At 34.1% G+C, this 17476-nt stretch overlaps 5 protein-coding genes across 9 annotated transcripts; 4 read left to right on the forward strand and 1 right to left on the reverse strand.

Moving 5' to 3' along the window:
* The first annotated feature begins 7 nt into the window (after positions 1–7).
* On the forward strand, positions 8–5200 carry Nmdar1 (NMDA receptor 1). Of its 2 annotated transcripts, none has more exons than XM_066735296.1 (17): positions 8–146; positions 557–746; positions 860–1010; positions 1109–1360; positions 1442–1636; positions 1702–1802; positions 1892–2065; positions 2438–2551; positions 2619–2766; positions 2831–3065; positions 3145–3279; positions 3361–3518; positions 3587–3821; positions 3910–4058; positions 4123–4280; positions 4358–4784; positions 4853–5200. In XM_066735296.1, exons 3-17 carry the CDS (start codon positions 867–869, stop codon positions 5093–5095), a joined length of 2868 nt encoding a protein of 955 aa, XP_066591393.1. In that variant the 5' UTR covers positions 8–146; positions 557–746; positions 860–866; the 3' UTR covers positions 5096–5200. The 2 variants fall into 2 exon arrangements, with proteins under 2 accessions (XP_066591393.1, XP_066591394.1); XM_066735297.1 differs by having other exon boundaries at positions 4856–5200.
* Positions 5201–5350: 150 nt separating this feature from the next.
* On the forward strand, positions 5351–7424 carry Urod (uroporphyrinogen decarboxylase). Of its 3 annotated transcripts, none has more exons than XM_066735309.1 (7): positions 5351–5638; positions 5697–5828; positions 5897–6055; positions 6121–6282; positions 6343–6480; positions 6549–6722; positions 6781–7421. In XM_066735309.1, the coding sequence occupies exons 2-7, from the start codon at positions 5727–5729 to the stop codon at positions 6919–6921; spliced, it is 876 nt and encodes a 291-aa protein (XP_066591406.1). In that variant the 5' UTR covers positions 5351–5638; positions 5697–5726; the 3' UTR covers positions 6922–7421. The 3 variants fall into 3 exon arrangements, with proteins under 3 accessions (XP_066591406.1, XP_066591405.1, XP_066591404.1); XM_066735308.1 differs by having other exon boundaries at positions 5387–5428; positions 5520–5828; positions 6781–7424; XM_066735307.1 differs by having other exon boundaries at positions 5392–5442; positions 5520–5828; positions 6781–7424.
* Positions 7425–8561: 1137 nt separating this feature from the next.
* Positions 8562–11821, forward strand: Cyp4aa1 (Probable cytochrome P450 4aa1). Of its 2 annotated transcripts, none has more exons than XM_066735305.1 (7): positions 8562–9091; positions 9272–9440; positions 9524–9713; positions 9967–10154; positions 10228–10288; positions 10388–11103; positions 11212–11821. In XM_066735305.1, exons 1-7 carry the CDS (start codon positions 9068–9070, stop codon positions 11385–11387), a joined length of 1524 nt encoding a protein of 507 aa, XP_066591402.1. In that variant the 5' UTR covers positions 8562–9067; the 3' UTR covers positions 11388–11821. The 2 variants fall into 2 exon arrangements, with proteins under 2 accessions (XP_066591402.1, XP_066591403.1); XM_066735306.1 differs by having other exon boundaries at positions 8563–9170; positions 11212–11820.
* A 20-nt stretch (positions 11822–11841) lies between these two features.
* On the forward strand, positions 11842–16182 carry HBS1 (translation elongation factor EF-1alpha (GTPase) HBS1). Its single transcript, XM_066735304.1, has 10 exons — positions 11842–11936; positions 12280–12474; positions 12534–12599; positions 12684–12965; positions 13053–13097; positions 14194–14707; positions 14812–15041; positions 15108–15306; positions 15382–15587; positions 15659–16182. The coding sequence occupies exons 2-10, from the start codon at positions 12432–12434 to the stop codon at positions 16111–16113; spliced, it is 2040 nt and encodes a 679-aa protein (XP_066591401.1). The 5' UTR covers positions 11842–11936; positions 12280–12431; the 3' UTR covers positions 16114–16182.
* On the reverse strand, positions 16117–17250 carry LOC136778467 (selenoprotein K-like). Its single transcript, XM_066735313.1, has 4 exons — positions 17031–17250; positions 16877–16961; positions 16726–16800; positions 16117–16544 (listed from the first exon to the last, which is right to left on the reverse strand). The coding sequence occupies exons 1-4, from the start codon at positions 17155–17157 to the stop codon at positions 16451–16453; spliced, it is 381 nt and encodes a 126-aa protein (XP_066591410.1). The 5' UTR covers positions 17158–17250; the 3' UTR covers positions 16117–16450.
* Between the last annotated feature and the right edge of the window lie 226 nt (positions 17251–17476).

A 17476-nucleotide genomic window follows, 5' to 3' on the forward strand; every position in this document is an offset into this window, starting at 1 on the left:
CGTCCTTGGCATATACGTCTTCCTCACGAGGCGAATGTCAAAAGTGAATCTCTCTCGTAAATACTGGTCGCCCCACGCATGCGGACTCGTCATCGGGCGGAAATTTCCAGGATCGATAACCAGGAGGCAACGTGACGTCTTCCTGGGTCTGACCATCTTATCTTTACCTACTTTATCATACATTTTCCCAAGAATGCCCGCCACTACTCCAAATATAATACTTAATACCTTTATTTATTTTCTTAAATAAGACTATTATTTAATCTATGGAATTTAATTAACTGTAAAATGCATCCAATCTAGTTTATAATCTATCGTAAGCTTTGTTATTGAAAGGCAAACCTAGAATTTACCATGTGGCATTTGATGGAATCTTTGATTAGATCAAAGAGGTAATTCTAGTGGACGAGTCAATAATATCGATGCGCTTGAATAATTTCTAAATCAACCAATTTGATTCGCGAAGTATTTAGTTGTTGTTTTGATCAAAGTGGCGAGAGTGGGAATCAAGGGCGCGAAATTTTGAAACAGATATCAATTTTTGGGTTGATTTTAGGTGGAGGGGATGATAAGAGCGCGCAGCATCCGAATGGATCAATGATGCTTTAGCGATCGTTCTCAGAATGAAACTTGGACAGTTCCAAGGCGTGTTCTGCCAGAGCAATCCAAAAATGACGGTTCAGGAGAAACATTGATGATTTCGAGTATATTCAGTGATATATACAAGTCCATAATCAGCCAGACAAGTAAGATTATAACAGGCAGATTATATTCTTTCCCTGTTTTAAATTTTTATTCATTTCAATTTGTGCTTTTTCAAAAACAAAAGAAAGTATGAATTATAATGGAATTTTTTCAGCTGCAAAATGGGCTGGCACAAGGAATTTTTTACCCTTTGCTTAATTTTCCTAATCGAACATTTGGCTGCCTATGAGAACCCTCGGGATTTCAGAATCGGGGGTGTCCTGTCCAGTGCCAACAGCACACAACATTTCAATGATACTATTGGAGTAAGTCAATCCTAATTAAATATGCCCATTTATAATATTTTAAGATTTTAAATTTTGGCTATCCTTGAATTGGAATAAAATTAATCTTTTCTTTGCAGATCTTGAACTTCAACACGAATTTTGTGAACAAAGGGGTGACTTTTTTAGCAACTCCCATCCAAATGGATCCAAATCCAATCAAAACGGCGCTAAGCGTTTGTAAATATTTGATTGCCAAGCAAGTCTATGCAGTCGTTGTCTCTCACCCTTTGACCGGTGACCTTTCACCCGCAGCTGTTTCATACACAAGTGGATTCTATCATATTCCAGTGATTGGAATATCCTCCAGGGATTCTGCTTTCTCTGATAAGGTAAATTTTATCACAGCACATGTAGTGATAGTAATTGTAAATACCTCAACCAATATCATTAATTGGGTGATCAATTTTTAGAATATCCATGTGTCATTTCTAAGAACAGTGCCACCATATTCCCATCAGGCAGACGTCTGGGTAGAACTGCTCAAACATTTCAACTACATGAAGATTATCTTCATCCATAGTTCCGACACAGATGGACGTGCTATCCTGGGAAGATTCCAAACAACTTCCCAAAGCTTAGAAGACGACGTGGAAATCAAAGTCCATGTAAGTCTTACTGATTTAAATTTGTATAAATGAAAGTTTTGAAAAAACATTTACTGTTACTCTAGGTGGAGACTGTAATCGAATTCGAGCCAGGTTTGGTGAATTTTATGGACCAATTGATGGACATGAAGAGTGCTCAGGCTAGGGTTTGCTTGATGTATGCCTCGTAAGTAAATGGAGATTTACGTAGGACAACAAGCAGGCTATTATTGGCAAATGGAAAGGTAAATAATAACATGTTGATTTGTTAATTAGGAAAACAGATGCCAGAGTGATATTTAGGGACGCAGCTGCAATGAACATGACAGGTGCTGGATACGTTTGGATAGTAACGGAACAAGCATTGGACGCGCCAAATGTACCCGAAGGTCTTCTGGGTCTGAAACTGAAGAATGCCAACGACGAAAAGGCCCACATCAACGACAGCCTGTCAGTTATCAGCTAAATCCACGTATCTGTGTGCATGGACCGTGTAGCCTTGAAATTAGATGAATCCCGAGTGGTCAACGACCACCATCACATGGACTATCAACTGGGACCAGAATTTCCTTCATGCGATTCTTCTATATCTGTCTCTCTTTCTATCTTCTTAGCACGTGCAAATTCACTGTTTGTCGTCTATCTCTATTATTATTCTTATTTATAGTCATCTAAAACTTATTATTTATTCTATCATGATATACTACTATACGTGTGATGAGTAGTATATGTGTTACTATAGTGATTGTCCATTATAGATCACTGTTTAAATAGGGTCAGGTTGATTAATGGTTTCTTTTGTCATTTTTGAAAATATTTTAGGAGAGTCCTTGTGTCGGCTTTGAGAGAAATGAATCAAACAAAGGAAATTACAAAAGCACCTAAAGACTGTAGTGATTCTGGGTCGATTTGGGAAACTGGAAAAAGACTTTTTGAGTAAGTTGATCATTTTATTTTATTAATAATATTTGAAAGGGTAGTATTCTATTTTAATTTATGTCAGGTATATTCGCGAGCAAAACTTGACTGATGGTGCCACTGGCCTGGTAGCATTCGATGATAATGGTGACAGAATTTATGCTGAGTATGATATAGTCAATATTCAAGGATATGGACAGCAGGCTTCTGTTGGGCAATATTTTTACCCATCTGTAAGAAAACGAAAAATAATATTTTCTTATAAAATTCTTAATTATTATAAGATTTTTTTTGTAGAATGGTACTAAAATGAAATTAACGGTGAACGAATCAGCTATTTTATGGCCTGGCAGACTAAAAACCAAGCCTGAGGGTTTCATGATACCTACACACTTGAAGGTTCTTACTATCGAGGAAAAACCTTTTGTTTACGTGAGGGAAACTGCTGATGGCGAATCCTGTCAAACCGAGGAAATCCTCTGTCCTCACTTCAATGTAACCGAAGGTGCACCATCGTCCTTGAACAACTCAGGTAAAATTACCTTGCATGTTACACTTATTTAAAACTCATTATACAGATTTTTTTATTAACTATATTCACTGAATTTTAGGCATGAGAACTTATTGTTGTAGAGGCTACTGCATAGATTTGCTGAAAGCACTATCAAAAACTATAAATTTCACTTATAGTCTAGCCTTGTCTCCCGATGGCCAGTTTGGTAGTTACATGATAAAAAATAGCTCAGGTAAACTGCACATTAATTAGTTAAAAATTAATTAACGAGAAAGTTACCACAAGAAATTCTAAAAGTTTTATTTTAATGTAGTTGGTGGAAGAAAAGAATGGACAGGTTTGATAGGAGAATTGGTCAATGAGAGGGCGGACATGATTGTGGCTCCTTTGACCATTAATCCTGAAAGGGCGGAATTCATAGAGTTCAGCAAGCCTTTTAAGTATCAGGGTATTACTATTCTCGAGAAGAAGGTATTAATAAACATAGGTGTTCTTCCTATTAATAGTCTCTTAAAATTCTTTAATTTCTAATTTTACAGCCATCAAGGTCGTCCACCCTGGTCTCTTTCTTGCAACCGTTCAGCAACACTTTGTGGATCCTTGTGATGGTCTCGGTGCACGTGGTGGCGTTAGTTCTGTACCTCCTCGACCGGTTTTCACCTTTCGGGAGGTTCAAGCTAGCTAATACCGACGGTACCGAGGAAGACGCCTTGAATCTGTCCAGTGCAGTTTGGTTCGCTTGGGGGGTTCTCCTCAACAGTGGAATAGGAGAGGGTAAATTAATTAATTTATAAAAAAAAATGTAACTGAAACAAAGAATGACGGAGACATTATTTTGTAATTTATTAAAATTATTGCATAGGTACGCCCAGGAGTTTTTCAGCCCGTGTCCTTGGTATGGTCTGGGCAGGATTCGCCATGATCATTGTGGCTTCTTATACTGCCAACTTGGCTGCTTTTCTCGTGTTGGAACGTCCAAAGACCAAATTAACTGGCATTAACGATGCTCGGGTATGCAAACTAAAACAAGCTGTTTAAATCTCCTTGAAATGAATCTAATTTCAACGTTTCACAGCTTAGGAACACCATGGAAAATTTGACCTGTGCCACTGTTAAGGGGTCTGCTGTGGATATGTACTTCAGAAGACAAGTAGAATTATCCAATATGTATCGAACAATGGAAGCTAACAATTATGACACTGCTGAGGATGCAATTCGTGATATAAAAATAGGGTAAGTAATCAAACTTCTTCTTGAAGCTCCTATTTAACATAATTAGAAAAACTTCTGAATTTAACGAATTATTCCAGCAAATTAATGGCGTTCATCTGGGACAGTTCTCGTTTGGAGTTCGAAGCAGCCCAGGATTGTGAATTGGTAACAGCTGGCGAACTTTTTGGCCGTTCAGGTTATGGCATTGGTCTGCAGAAGGGGTCACCTTGGGCGGACGCTGTAACATTGGCAATATTAGACTTCCACGAGATTGGATTTATGGAAGATCTGGACAAGCATTGGATTCTCCAGGGGAACGTTCAGCAATGCGAACAATTTGAGAAAACCCCGAACACTTTGGGTTTGAAGAATATGGCTGGCGTTTTTATAGTTGTTGCCGTAGGAATTGTCGGTGGTGTGGCATTAATTATCATTGAAATGGCTTATAAAAAGCACCAGATACGAAAGCAAAAGAAGATGGAGCTGGCCAGGCATGCTGCTGATAAATGGCGAGGAGCCATCGAGGTAATTTTTTAGGATTGTATATAAGAATTTATGATATTTGTGGATTTTTGAAATGTTTATTTATCCAGAAGAGGAAGACACTTCGTGCCTCGATAGCTGCACAAAGAAGAATCCAAAGCAATGGGTTGAACGACCCAACAACAGTGAGTTTAGCGGTGGACACTGTATCCAGATCTAGCAATACCCCGAGGAGCCCAGGAAGAGCCTGGCCTGGGGACAGTGATCTTCGGCAGAGGCCCCTATCTCGCTCAGAGGATATAAGACTATCACCAGCGGCCTACACCGTCGACGTATCCCATCTGATAGTTTGAACAATTATTACTGCAATTTTATATGCATTACTAAGTGTTATCGGATATCATGTTAATTATATATGCATATAAATGTATATTAAATTAAAAGTTAATCTAAAACTTTCTCGCAAATTTCTTTTCTAGTAGCCTTATTTCTAAAATTAAACTTTTATAGATTATTATTATGTGCAGATTTCGTTTTTATCCATTGAGCTTTTCACTGAAAAAAAAACTGCTATTTCATTACTAACCTTCACCTGGCTGACCGGGTGACCTAACTTAACCCATCGAAATGTTTTGATTCATTTTGATTATTCTATATTCTCTTAAGAGGTTCTTTTAGTTGTTACAGTGAATATTATATGGTAGATCTGTAGGGATTGTTGAATTAAAAGTTTTTATGATTCTTTTTGAAAGTAGAAGTCTTTCTTATTCATTTTAGAATTTTGTGGATATCATGGATCACGATTTTCCAGCTTTACAGAATGATCGATTTTTGAGGGCAGCAAAAGGAGAAACTGTTGATAAAGTTCCTGTTTGGATTATGAGACAAGCTGGCAGGTACTTGCCAGAGTTTCAACAAATTCGAGCAAATCATGACTTTTTTTCTATATGCCAGACCCCAACACTGGCCTGTGAAACTACACTGATGCCTATCAAGAGATTTGACTTAGATGCCAGTATTATTTTCTCGGATATCCTCGTAATTCCTCAAGCAATGGGATTAGTGGTTGAAATGAGACCAGGAGTTGTAAGTAATTCCCTAATGCTTTCTTCATAAATTTACATTATTTATAAAAACAAATTAATAAATTTCAGGGGCCTGTACTTCCCAATCCATTAATAGATCCAAAAGATATAGAAAGATTAAAGAAACCTGATGTTGGTGTAGAACTGAAATATGTTGCAGATGCAATAACTTTAACTCGAAAGACTCTTAATGGTAAAGTGCCTCTTATTGGGTTTACAGGTGCTCCGGTATGTAAATTGTGATATATATTATTTTATGGCTTTCTTTATGCCAGTGTTCATATTTGTTTCAGTGGACTTTAATGGGTTATATGCTACAAGGAGGTGGAAATCCTACAATGGCAAAAGCCCGCTGTTGGCTGTACAGATATCCACAAGAGACCCACGATTTATTGCAGAGAATTACTGATGTTATTGTAGATTATTTGGTACTTCAAGTTAAGGCTGGAGCACAGGTATACATTTTGTTTTGTACTTTATTTTACTTTGTTCTTTATCAACTTCTTTTATTTTAGGCATTACAAGTTTTTGAAAGTGCTGGAGATTATCTTAATGACCATCTCTTCACAGAATATTCTTTCAAATATTTTAAACAAATAAGCGAGAGAGTTAGAAAACAATTGGCAGAAGAACAACATCCAATGGTTCCTATGGTAAAAATGTTATGCATAATATTAACAATAAATTGAAAATATTTTCATGCTATTCCATCTATTTTTAGATTGCTTTTCCAAAGGGTGCTACAATGAATTCAATAGAAATTCTGGCAAAAGACCACAGTTATGAAATTATTGGATTAGATTGGAAAGTGGATCCTACAGAAGCAAGAGCAAGAGTTGGACCAGATGTTACTCTACAGGGAAATTTAGACCCTTGTGCACTATACGGCAGTGAAGTTAGTTTCCTAAATTTTTTAAAAACGTTTATAAAAAAATTTATCAACTTTTTTCTAGGAAAGTATTGAAGAAAGAGCAAGAAACATGGTAGAGAAATTTGGGAAACATCGGTATATTGCGAATTTAGGCCACGGAATTTTACCTGATACTCCAATTTCATCAGTAGAGGCATTTATCAGAGGTGTTCATTCGGTTTAAATTTGTATGGTATGGCAAAAATTCTTATTAACATAGAAATTTATTTCTATTAAAAAATCTAATAAAGATAAAGATAAACAATATTTTCTAATTGAGGTCGAAGAATTTATCACGACACTTCAGCCTCGGCCTTAAAAGCAATTGTTAAAAACAATTTCTTGAATTTAAATGTTTATATTATGTTGAAGATATTTATTAAGATAAGGCACAATTTTTACAAGAGAAGAATGCAATAAAACTACAATGAATTTTATTACACCGAATCTTATTTAAAGCCTCTAGATATATAAGTATATACTGTACACAGGTATTTTACTGGTGACATAACAATTTCTTTTAAAGTTACGATCTGTTCCAACAGAAGTAAAAAGGTAATAAAATGACTTTTACTCGGGAACAAACTTACGCTCAATTGTCATTTCGGTAGCCCATGAAAGTCTTTAAATCACACTGGAATTTAAAAGGAATTTCACGATGGAAATATTAGCACGTCGGTCAAACGTGATTAGACTATTTACGATCGATAATTTATCATTTTCTACTGCGCTCAATTACTGACTTCTGTCAGTCTTCGAGTAATAGTGACATCCACCGCTCATCCTCCTGCTGTTAATCGAAATACAAAAATAAAAAATAGATTGTTCGCCATTTATAAAATTGCAAAACAAATGTTGTGAAATGTTGAACAATTTTTAAAAAATATTTTTTTACGAGAATTCTAGAAAATCGGTAATATTGAATAATGAAACTATTATGTTGATTTTGAAAAATAATTTTTCCATCTTTGTCATGGTCTATTAATGGAAAATGTTTTAATTGCTACTGAAGGAAATGAGTGGGAGCCATCACTGGAAAATGTTACAAGCGTTTAATGCCAATTTTTCAAGCAGAACTTGAATTGTAAAGTGTTTGCTCGCCAAAGTGCTGTATTATGTATAGTGAATTGTTATGCTGTTTCACAAGGTACGGGAATTTATTGTCCAATGAAACAATAATTTATACAATATTATTTCCAGCTTTGATATAACGTTAATGAACTGTAAACACTTTAATCATATGCTTTTATGCTTCTTTTTTCTATCTTCTTACAGCCACTACTTCCTCGAGAGGATCCTCCTCTACTGATGCAATCCGGCTGATTCGCGTGGATCTTGGAAATCGCATAGCTAACAACGATGGCGAAATCTCTTCTTCTGTACCATGTATTGTGTGACCTCTTCTATTCCCCATCCCCTCTTTTTCCTCCTTTTCTTTTCGCGTTCCATTACGCACGACAGACAAGACATACTGTCACTCTCATGTTGATCTTCTACTTCAGTTAGATAGTCACACTTGGCTCTTAATACTTTTCAGGATAATGTAGCCAATGCACCTTCTTATACAACGCATGTTATATTGCAAAACTGAATTACAAAGTATAATCGACGGCCATAACGTGAACAATTCAGAATTATGTGTATTCGAGGAAACCAAAACGAGAAACAAAAATTGCTAACAGGAGGACGAATCAATTTAAAAAAGGAAGAGGAATGACATTTAATTATTACCTGTATAAAGCCATTAGAAAAATGTCATCTAAAAAAACTTCCATAAATCAACTGCAATCAATTTTATGGCAGTTCTAAATATAAAGATGTAAACATTTATTGCTCAAGTACAAATACTATTTTCATCTTAAAGTTTGAATATATGTATTAACAAAATTGATATGCTTAATATTTGTAAAGATAGATCAATTAAATGGATCCTATCAATTTATATTTTATTGATAGCATGAGATATTTCGATTATTATTTTCAACATGAGTTGAATAGTTTCAATATTTTTCTTATGAGTCGTTAATGTAAAAAGGTGAGAATTGAGATAGGTAATTAAAAAAGATTGACGAGGAGATAAAATGGATTCTTGGAGAAAAAATGTAAGATTGTACGTTCTTAATTTTCTAATGTAAAGGAGCTGAAATGTATGTATTAGAGTTTAATAGTTGTTGAGTAGGAATTGCCTGGGGGTGTCTGCTTCTACTATAAAAGAGAGGATTCTCCGGTTTCGCGAGATTTCCTTGCAAATTCGCGATGCGCCTCGGTACTAAACTCGTTTTTTCTTTAAATAAATGTATAAATAGATTTTTGAAAAATTTATTGATAATATGAGCCTAGCTACCTTGCAAATTGTGAGTGTCTAAATGTTTTATTTACATTTTTGATTTGTCAATGAACTCTTGTATAGTTTAAGGCGGATTAATTTTCATGGTAAAAGATGTTTTTTTTTAATTAGATACTATTTATCATGGAATAAAGTGAGTAACTCAGAATTTAACATTTTTATATGAAAAATTTTCTTTCATTTCTAGTGGGACCAGGGCCCTGAAGAGCTTTGGGTATATTTGATCCTATTATGCAGCATTTTCATTTTTTATATAATATGGGATTATCTGAGGTGTGTTAGGCTGGCTTTAAGTCTGGAAGGACCAAGGGCTATCCCATTTTTAGGAAATATTCAGGATGTTACCAAGGATAATCGTGAGTATTTTTGGAGCTTAATTTTATAGTTAATTAAAATCATACAGAAATTTTGTTTATCTTTAAGATATTTCTCTTTATAGTCGTTGAAAGATTAAATGGTGAAGCCTTATCGTATGGTCCCATTTTCAGACTCTGGATAACTATTATTCCTTATGTGATTGTGCTAGAACCTGCAGACATTAAAACTATATTAGGCAGCTCAAAACATAATGAAAAGATCTCTTTTTACAAACTTTTAGATAATTTTCTAGGAAAAGGCTTGATTACCAAGTACTAATTATTATATTAAATAAAGAAGTTGGCTGGATAGAAAAATAAATAAAAGCCTCTAAAGCTTTATGCTTTTGTACTATAGTATCTCCATTAGTGCAATAGGAATTTTTTAATAAACTGACTATGCTAAATTTATTAATAAATTGTTTTTTCTTTGGTTTAATTATAAAGTTATGGAGACAGTTTTATCTTTTATCCAGCTAAGCTCATTTATAATAAGGGTAATTGTCTAACTCTTTTCTTTTTTCAGAGATGTGGAAACATGGAGGATACACAGAAAGATTCTCCAACCAGCCTTTCACATTCAGATTCTTGAAAGATTCATAAAGAACTTCAATGGCTGTGCTGATAGATTAGTAAAAAAATTATCATTAAAAGATCATGAATCTATCAATATCACTACATATCTAAATGATTCAATTTATGATATTTTAAGTGGTAATTATTATTTGTTTCAATTTTTATTGCTCTGGTTAATTTTCAATATCTTTATTAAAGTTGAATTTTGCAGAGACTGTTCTGGGTCTGTCATCTACTGATAGTGACATTAAAAAAGACTTACCATTCAGAAAGTATGCAAATATTTATCAGATGGCTCAAATAATATTTGGTAGAACAACAAAAATTTGAAATTTTTCATAACATATTCATCTATAAATTTGTAATTTTAGGGGGGAATTAATGGTGCTGCAAAGGGTATCACAACCATGGCTATTGATAGATTGGATTTATAGTTGGACAAAAGCAGGAAAGGAAGAGCAGAAACAAAGAAAAAACCTGCATGATACTTGTTGCAAAATGATGGAGGAACGTCGAGAATTAATTCGAAGAAAAGGTCCCTCCATAAATTCAGAGGATGATCCCTGTAATAATATGTCCTTGTTAGAATATATGGTGGAGGTAAATGAGAAGAATCCTTATTTCACTGATGAAGACATCATTGAGGAGTGTTGTACTTTTATGTTAGCTGGTCAGGACTCAGTTGGCACAGCATCTGCAATGACACTTTTCCTTTTGGCAAAACATCAGAACTGGCAAAACAAATGTAAACAGGAAATCAATGCTATTCTCGAAGATCATTCAAAATCACCAAGTATAAGAGATTTCAGAGAAATGAAGATTCTAGAAATGTGCATTAAAGAAGCTATGAGACTTTATCCCAGTGTCCCTTTCTTTGCCAGAACTCTAGGAGAAGATGTGAAATTAGGAAAACACATTGTGCCAGCTGGTTGTGGTGTTTTTATTGTTCCCTACACCACTCATAGAATGTCAAAACACTTTTCTGAGCCCGATAGTTTCAAGCCAGAAAGGTTCAACCCTGAAAATAATGAGAAGAGACACCCTTATTCCTATCTCCCTTTTAGTGCTGGACCCAGGAACTGTATTGGTATGTTTTTCCAGTTGTTATTAAACTTTCTTATTTATAATATTTTTTGCTAAATTTTTATATTCATTTTTTTATTGATAGTGATAGAATTTTTTTAATGGTTCTCAGGTCACAAATTTGCTATGTTAGAAATGAAAGCTCTAATCAGTGCCATTTTAAGGAGATTTCGTCTGGAAACAATCACTGGAAAAGAAGATATAAAACCGAAATTTAGATTGACTGTCAGAGCTCAGGGAGGACTGTGGGTTAGATTAATAGACGAGACTACGCATACAAATAGTTAATTTCTATTTTTCTGTGAAATTCAATAAAATATTAATAAAATTATTTAATTCTTTTAAAAGTATATGTTTTATGCTCCATTGCAAATTGATTACTTATTTAAGGGGACAACAATAAATTACTCGTAATTTTGTCTTTCCAATCAATAATTACTTATTAATCTTTAACTACCGGCGTGCTAATTTACCAGCGTAAATTTAGATACCTAAGCTGTCATATAACCATATGACAATTCGGTAGTAACAACTTTTTCCATTATTTTTTCTAAAATATTGTATGTAAAACGCTGTTTCTTGTATCAAATTTTGAAAATAAAGCAAATACCAATGAATTATTTAATGGTGTATGTATACAACAGCTCTAAATTGTGCCAACGATGTCAAGTGTCAACAGTGTCAGCCATGTGTCAACACACTCAACAGTCAACACCTGTCTGGCATTTTGGCCATAGAGGTGAAATAGGGTCATTAAGGTTTAGGGTTACCGGCGTGTTCTTCACCGTGTGTGGCGTGTGGTTACTGGTTACTGGTTAGCGGGAAAGGAAATAAAGGGTCGGTATCTTTCTTTCTCCTTTACATATAAGTTTTTTATTTCTAAATAAATTTATATTAATTCATACGTATAAAATTTCATGCATTAAACTATCAAAACAAAATATATTGGGAATTGGCGAACAAAAAGTTGAGATTGGTACACCAACTTAAATCCCAACTTTTGAGCAAAGACACACCGACTGACGACCACCCCCACCCCCCTCACACCGTCCCTAAGGCCTAGGACAAACCTGAAACCCTCGGGTTAAAACCCAGCAGTAGCTTAAGCTTAACCCGAGGGTTTGTCCTAGGCCTAACAGAATTAAAAAGCGTATTATGTAGTTATGTGTGTCTTCTGCAGATGGCACTCTCTCCGACTTCCTGAAATCGTGACGCTACTATCGCATATCGCTAGCTAATTGCCACCTGAAATACCTGAATGACCTGAATCTGAAAGTGAAAAGTGGTGTTAAAAGCTGTGAACTGCGAAGACGTTTAAAGTAACCTATAAAAATGTCACGACATAGAGACGTTCGTTGTATGAATTACTCGGATGGTTGGTAATTATTTTGTTATATTTGTTATTAATTGCTCAATAAAAACTTATTTTTTCAGAGTACGATGGTTACGAGGATGTTTATGGACATTCGGTAGAAGATGATTATTGTGTGTCACCTAGTGGTCAGTTGACATCAAATACCTATTAAAAATATTAGTGTTATATTAACATATGGTCTAGTAAATTGTTGATAAATGATGTTTCAGTGCAACAATTTTTATATGACCGCAACAAACAACAGAATATTTCATCATTTCTTAGAGAACCTGACATACCTGAAGATAATAAAGAAGCTGAGCATTCAACTAAAACAGCTGATTTGTCTGAATTGGAACAAGCAAAATTACTTTCGGCAATAGAATCAATTCGAGAAGTTATTGGGAATGATATACCGGAGACTGAACTTACAGATATAATCATTAAAGCCAATTTTAATATCGAAGCTGCTATTGACTGTATTCTTAAAAAACCACCACTTAAAAAAACTGGTTTGAGAAATATTTATATATATACTAATAGATTAAATAAAATAATTAATGATTTTTTGATTTTTTTTTTATGTTTTATGCTTCCAGAGCCAAAAACCATATTAAAGAAAGAGAGTCAAGAACAATACACAGGTATTTATTAATTGAAATAGTTTCCTTATCATTTCAATTATTTAAGTAATTAATTATGTTTTATTTTATTTCATGTGCTGTGCTTGGTTTTATCTGTAAGGTAAGGTGCTACAAGTAATAATCAGTTAAAATTTCAGATTCCTAAGATTTCATTTAAAAAGCCACAGAATACAAGTAAAGAATTGAATAATTTTGTAAAAAATAGTTCCAATAATTATAATTTGGACTCTAATTTAAACGAATCATTGTTAGAACTGACGTCACAGCATTTAGAACAGTCTAGCTCATCTACAAAATTGCCCCTATCAAATGTCCCAAATATACAAGCGACTGAGTCGTTGGCAGATTTAGCTGCTCAACATTTTGAAACTATTGCCAAGAAATCTCCTCTGACCTCTAACTTTATCATTCCTAAATTATCCATCAAGAAAAAAAATGAGGTTTCATTATCTGACTTTGAAAAAAAATTGATTCTGGAGGAGACAAAGCCCACAGAAGAGAGTAGTAATGATCAAACTAAAATGGAGACTTTGGAGAATAGAATTAGGATTGTTTCAGTGGCGAGCGAAGATAATAATATTTTAAGGGAGATCAGGGAAAATACTTTTGCCATAGATTTAAACAATGCTTTGAAAGACAATATAGAGTTCCAAAGTGTTACTATGGATTCTTGGTCCGCGGACAAACATTTTCCAGTCAATAATATTTTTGACCCATCTTCGGTTAATTCTATCATTGAATGTGACTTTGACTTGAGTAACTTGCGAAAAGAAAAGCTGCCTCACACAAAAACCAAAGTTTCCTACTTTGGAAAGACTCTATGCAAAACTTTTAGAACAAAAAAGCCAAACATCAAAATTTGTAATAAAAAATTTGATAACAGAATTACACCATTTGACTTCTCTACTCCTTATACAAGAGCAACAACTAAGAGATAAATATATTTCATAAAAAAAAAAATTAGAATAAAGAAAGACGCGAATTAATTTTTATTAGTGTATAGCAATACAAAGTTAATTTTAGTAACGTAGGAAAATATTTTTAATACATCTCATAAAATAAGGATGAAAAATAAAGGAAGGAAATTTTTTGGCAGTCAAAGTAATTCCAGCTGGTACGAAGCAAGTAGTGAAGGGATTTGATCTAAAAGGTGCAGACAGTTTGGAGCTGCCAAGCACGAAAATTACACATTTCGACGTTGAACAAGAAAAGCACCAGAAGGAAGTAGAAAAGAATAGTTCTGGCCATTTATATCCGGATAATAAGAATTTCAAAAGGGAAAACAAGCCAACATCAAAATCCAGTACTCCAAGGACACAGTCGCCAAATTCAGGAAACGTAACTCCGGATTTAGAACCGAGATTGAAATACGAGGATAAGGTGGACGCAGTTACTTTTTACAAGGAGAAAAGAGGTAGTGGGAAGCAGCAATTAAATTTAGTAGTGGTTGGACATGTGGATGCTGGAAAGAGTACACTGTTGGGCAGATTGCTCTGCGATTTGGGTCAGGTCCCTTCGAGATTGATCCACAAGTATCAACAGGAGAGTAAAAAAATAGGAAAACAGTCATTTGCCTATGCTTGGCTATTAGATGAAACAGGAGAAGAAAGGTACGATTAAATCCCTATTTTTTGTTTTCAAAAAGTGATTGATTAGAGTCTAATTGAATAAAACATTTGATTGTGATATATTGTAAAATTGAGTATTTCCTTAGGGAGCGTGGAATAACTATGGATGTTGGTCAAGCAACTTTTGAGACAGAAACAAAATCAATAACACTTTTGGATGCCCCAGGGCACAAGGATTTTATACCTAACATGATCACTGGAGCTACTCAAGCTGATGTAGCGTTACTGGTGGTAGATTCTACCAGAGGGGAATTTGAGACAGGCTTTGATAGCGGAGGGCAAACACGAGAACATGCATTGTTACTTAGATCTTTAGGTATTGTAAATCCATCAATAAATCTACTACTACAATTATAATAACTTTTTATATACATTGTTTCAGGAGTTTCACAAATAGCAGTAGTGGTAAATAAATTAGACACTGTAAATTGGTGTAAGGAAAGATTCAATGAAATCGTGGATAAAATGTCAGCTTTTCTAAAGCAAGCTGGTTTCAGGGATACAGTTACTTTTGTTCCCTGTAGTGGTCTTTCTGGGGAAAATATTGTCAGTAAATCAAAAGAGGAACAGCTTTGTAGCTGGTAATTTGATGACTTTCAATCAGTTGCTTTTAAGTTTTAATTATTATATATTAATTTTATGGTTTGTGGTTATAGGTATTCTGGACCTACACTATTAAATGTGATAGAAAATTTTAAAGAACCAGAACGTCCAGTAGGTAAGCCTCTTCGTTTTACAGTGAATGACGTTTTTAAAGGAACTGGCTCAGGATTTTGTGTCTCTGGCCATGTAGAGACCGGAATGGTCGCTGCTGCTGATAAAGTATTACTATTGCCGCAAAACGAGCTTGCTGTAGTCAAAGGTTAATTGAAATTCTAATGGCAATTAATAATTCACTGATATAGCAAAGAATGTTAATGAAATGTATTTCAGGCTTGCAAATTGATGAAACTTCTGTAACTGAAGTCTTTGCTGGGGATCACGTTTCATTGACTCTTTCCGGTATAGACCAACAAAACGTGAATATTGGTGATGTTATCTGCAGCCCACGCTTTCCTGTACCAGTTACTACATGTTTCCTTGCCCATATAGTAATTTTTGCAGTAGCAACACCCATTACAAAAGGGTATCCAGTAATATTGCATCAACAATCTTTAATTCAACCAGCTACAATCACAAAACTGATTACTCAGCTTCACAGAAGTACAGGAGAGATTATTAAGAAAAAGCCCAGATGCCTCGTGAAAAACTCTAGTGCTATTGTTGAAATTATTACACAGACTCCAATTTGTGTAGAACTTTACAAAGAAGTAAAACAACTAGGCAGGATTATGCTTCGAGTGGCAGGAATTACTATCGCGGCTGGTCTTATCACGAAAATTAAATAAATCTTATTCACGTCTTATTAATATATAATTTGTTATATAATCGTGTTAATAAACAAAATGTGTACAGGATGTTTACTTTAACTTGCCTCAAAGCGTGGGCGTAACAATTTACTTATCTGTGTAGCTATAAAATTTTTATTTTTTCCAGGGAACCTTTTTGTAAGTTCTTTTTTTAGCACTCCAGAAGGTATTATGCATAAGATTGATATTTCTTATGAAGTAGAGATAAATGTATTTTTATACCCATGCTTTGTTATGAACCAAAGTAAACACCCAATATATATATAAGTTATTATACATCAGAAACTTCATTAGAATTTACACAAAGCCCTAGAAATTATCTAGCACAGCTACTACAGCCTCCCATGAATGGTACATCGACTGACGGCTTATTTAAGCCTCCCCATCTTTTACTTGGTGGCTTGGGTGGACTGAAAAAGTAATTATTTTATATTCCAAGTTACCTAACTTTCCTTTCTCTATTTTCATTTCTTACTTACAAACTTATTTATTATTATCTTGTTTGTATGATATAAAAATGTAATTATATATCGTATATTAAAGATTAAAATAAAATATGATTAAAGTCTTTAAGCAAAAAGGATTACTAACCCAGAACCTGGTCTAAAATTTTTATAATGCTGATTTCCTTCACCACTTGTACCAGGACTAAATAATGTTTGGAAACTGCACAGTTAAGATGAAAACGTTAATTGACTTTAATTGATTAATAAAATAAAAAATTACCAAAAAATTTACTTACAAGAACAATACCGCATATATAATTCCAGTGAAAAAACCAAATAATTGTTTTAGTCCCCATGGTGTGGAATTAAGCACTTTACCATCTAATAACAATAAGAAAATACTTGAGTTAACATACAATTATAAATTTTTCATAAATAGAGGCATCTCACCATCTGATATATACACCATTTTATTGGTTTTATTTGTAAACAAAGATGTACGTGTCTCTTTGGAGCAGTGACAAAATAACAATGTGCAGCGGGGATGTGTCACAATACATAAGCACATATATTTCATTTGTGAAACACCGAAAGCATTTTAGAATATATTTTATTATTATGAAACTCTCTCCACCAATCAGAACTACTTTTGGTTAATGAAAACTGACAACACCGCACTCTCTATAATACAGTAAAATTTTAAACCTCCGTGTTTTTTAAACCAATTTGTAATTCGAACTAGCCTATAAATATTGTTTTAATAAATAAATTGATCCAAATTATGAGAATGATTAATTAAGCTTGTACATTTTCTAAAAACGTTAATTTAATTTCTTTAAACAATGTTTGATGTCAGAAATTCCAATTTCTTTAAATACTAGGGATTGGACTTTAAA

This window comes from Prorops nasuta, unplaced genomic scaffold, assembly GCF_024137725.1.
Source record: "Prorops nasuta isolate Cenicafe-Biocafe unplaced genomic scaffold, Cenicafe_Pnas_1.2 PNAS00014, whole genome shotgun sequence".
In the NCBI taxonomy this organism is placed as follows: domain Eukaryota; kingdom Metazoa; phylum Arthropoda; class Insecta; order Hymenoptera; family Bethylidae; genus Prorops; species Prorops nasuta.